The 2,074-nt window shown below is 43.3% G+C and overlaps 1 protein-coding gene across 1 annotated transcript in view; it reads right to left on the reverse strand.

Moving 5' to 3' along the window:
* The window catches only part of LOC107723984 (WAP four-disulfide core domain protein 2-like), a 6,245-nt gene extending 4,177 nt beyond the window's left edge, over positions 1–2,068 (reverse strand). The window contains exons 1-3 of the mRNA XM_016532742.1: positions 1,990–2,068; positions 1,627–1,758; positions 991–1,330 (exon numbers count right to left, since the gene is read on the reverse strand). Of these exons, the coding sequence (XP_016388228.1) occupies positions 991–1,330; position 1,627 (341 nt within the window). The 5' untranslated portion in view covers positions 1,628–1,758; positions 1,990–2,068. The remainder of the gene's footprint in view (positions 1–990; positions 1,331–1,626; positions 1,759–1,989) is intronic.
* Positions 2,069–2,074: the final 6 nt, after the last annotated feature.

A 2,074-nucleotide genomic window follows, 5' to 3' on the forward strand; every position in this document is an offset into this window, starting at 1 on the left:
GTCTAATTGATGACTAGTCTATAAATGGGCTATGATTAGACGTCTATTAGACTTTCACTGACAGCCCAAATTTAGCCTCGTTTTAGCCTAGACGTCTAGACTATATTTTTGACATCTAATAGACGTCCTTTAAACGCAAAATTGCTTGCTGGGTATATTGGTTTCTTTTTTTTTATTAATCTGTCTGGATCATAGAACGGGACTCTCAAAGCCTTGACATCCAGGTATCCGGGAGACAAGTCAGTAAATTCAAGTAAAATCACAGGCTTCGCTTATCCCGTGCGAATGCATCACACGAAATTCAGATGTGGCAGGGTAATTTCAAAATCACACAAGGTCCCCAGATAATACTAATCCCGTGCGAATAGGGCATTTTTTTCCTTGTAGCTGGAAATCAGCTCACAGACAATTTGCGGGCTATATAATTTTTTTTTTTAATAATTCCAGTCTTGCTCGAGAACTGTCTGACGCACGCGGGTTCTCTCGTTATTTCCTTATCAATTCTCGCCAGTGTTTTGTTGTAAAACGTAGTTTGCCAGACAGAGTTGTCGGCGACTCTTCCTATTGTAAAGTCACGCAGTGTGTAACCTCCGGTCACCGATCCATCATGCAATGTGAACACAGTAGCGACTGACTGCTACCTCAGATAGTTGAGCAGTGTGAAAAACGATGGTGACCCAATGACTTTGAAAATCATGTAGTGTGAACGCGGCCTTAGCCTGCTCCGGACCAGATTAGTTTCCCAGCATAAGTTGCCAGAGTGACTGAGCTGGAGCTATGGTAATTTTGCTTTATGAAACCAAATCAAGTGACAATAAGTCAGAATAACTGAAATAAGCCTGGCTTATTTGGTAAACTAGTTTCATGAAACAGCCCGCAGGTCTCAGGGAGAGGAACTTAAAGCACTGATGCCAGAAAGCAGTTATGTGAAAAAACAGCCAAAATAAAACCAAAAACACCAACTATTTAAGCAATCATCTGTTTGAGCAAACATGCCATATGAATAAAGCACTGGATTGAAAAGATCTCCAGTAAGTGTAATGCAAAATTCCCATGACCATTTCAATGACCATGTTGCAGAACATTTCCTTTACCACATCCCCGACCACTCCCTTCACCGCTTCCCTGGCCCTGGCCACGGCCGCTTCACTGGCCCTGGCCCCTGGCCGCTTCACTGGCCCCTGGCCGCTTCCCGGACCACGTGGTTCACTGCATGCAAAGCCACCCATGGTTGGGCAACATTTCTGTGTGGCAGGACACTGGCCATCATGGAAACAGCTTTTAGCACACGGTGGAATCATCTCCGGTATGGGACATTGACCCGGCTTCACTGCGTGGACACAGATAGTCAGCTTTAGTTTGTGCATATAGACAGTATGCCACTTCAATATACAGCACGAAACATTCAAAGCATGAATAGCAAGTTTAACCTATAAAAAACTATTTTAAGCATTATTCCTCTTTTTGTAAAGCTATCCTGCACTTAAAACTACCCTAAGGGATGAATTCAAACCTACTTCTGACAAGAACCAAAAGGCAAAGTCTCTGCTTAAAACTAACATTGAATTCAATGCGTTACTCGTGTGTGGGTTTTTTTTTTGGGGGGGGGCATTAACTGAAACTCACTGAAAACAGGCAGCACGCAAACAGGCCCAGTGTCAAATCGACAGCATTTGTGTCCTCCAGGGCAGTCTTTATCAGAAGAACATCCTCGATGGGACGGCACGACCGTCAGCCTCGCCGGACAGAAACCGTCCACTAGAGGATTCAAGAGGATCATTAGGGGAGGCCAGGGAGTGCGGTTTCAGCATTTGTAAATCAGGGTTTCGCAATGTCTCAAACCTAAATACAAATTACATATTTGTCTGCTTCAAATCAAAAGCGTTTTAAAACCTAATTCCTAAACTGTGTTGATTACTTTCAAAGACTGAGAATCACTTATTTCTGCATTTCTTCAGGCTGTGTAATGAAGTCAACAGATCTTCTCACCTGTGGTTCGTCTTTGAATAGCGTGAGTTTTGCTCAAGTACCCGAACAGACACGATAAAACAGCAATCAACAAGAAATACACTCG

The sequence above is a fragment of the Sinocyclocheilus rhinocerous genome, unplaced genomic scaffold (assembly GCF_001515625.1).
Source record: "Sinocyclocheilus rhinocerous isolate Xijiao unplaced genomic scaffold, SAMN03320098_v1.1 scaffold63, whole genome shotgun sequence".
Lineage (NCBI taxonomy): Eukaryota > Metazoa > Chordata > Actinopteri > Cypriniformes > Cyprinidae > Sinocyclocheilus > Sinocyclocheilus rhinocerous.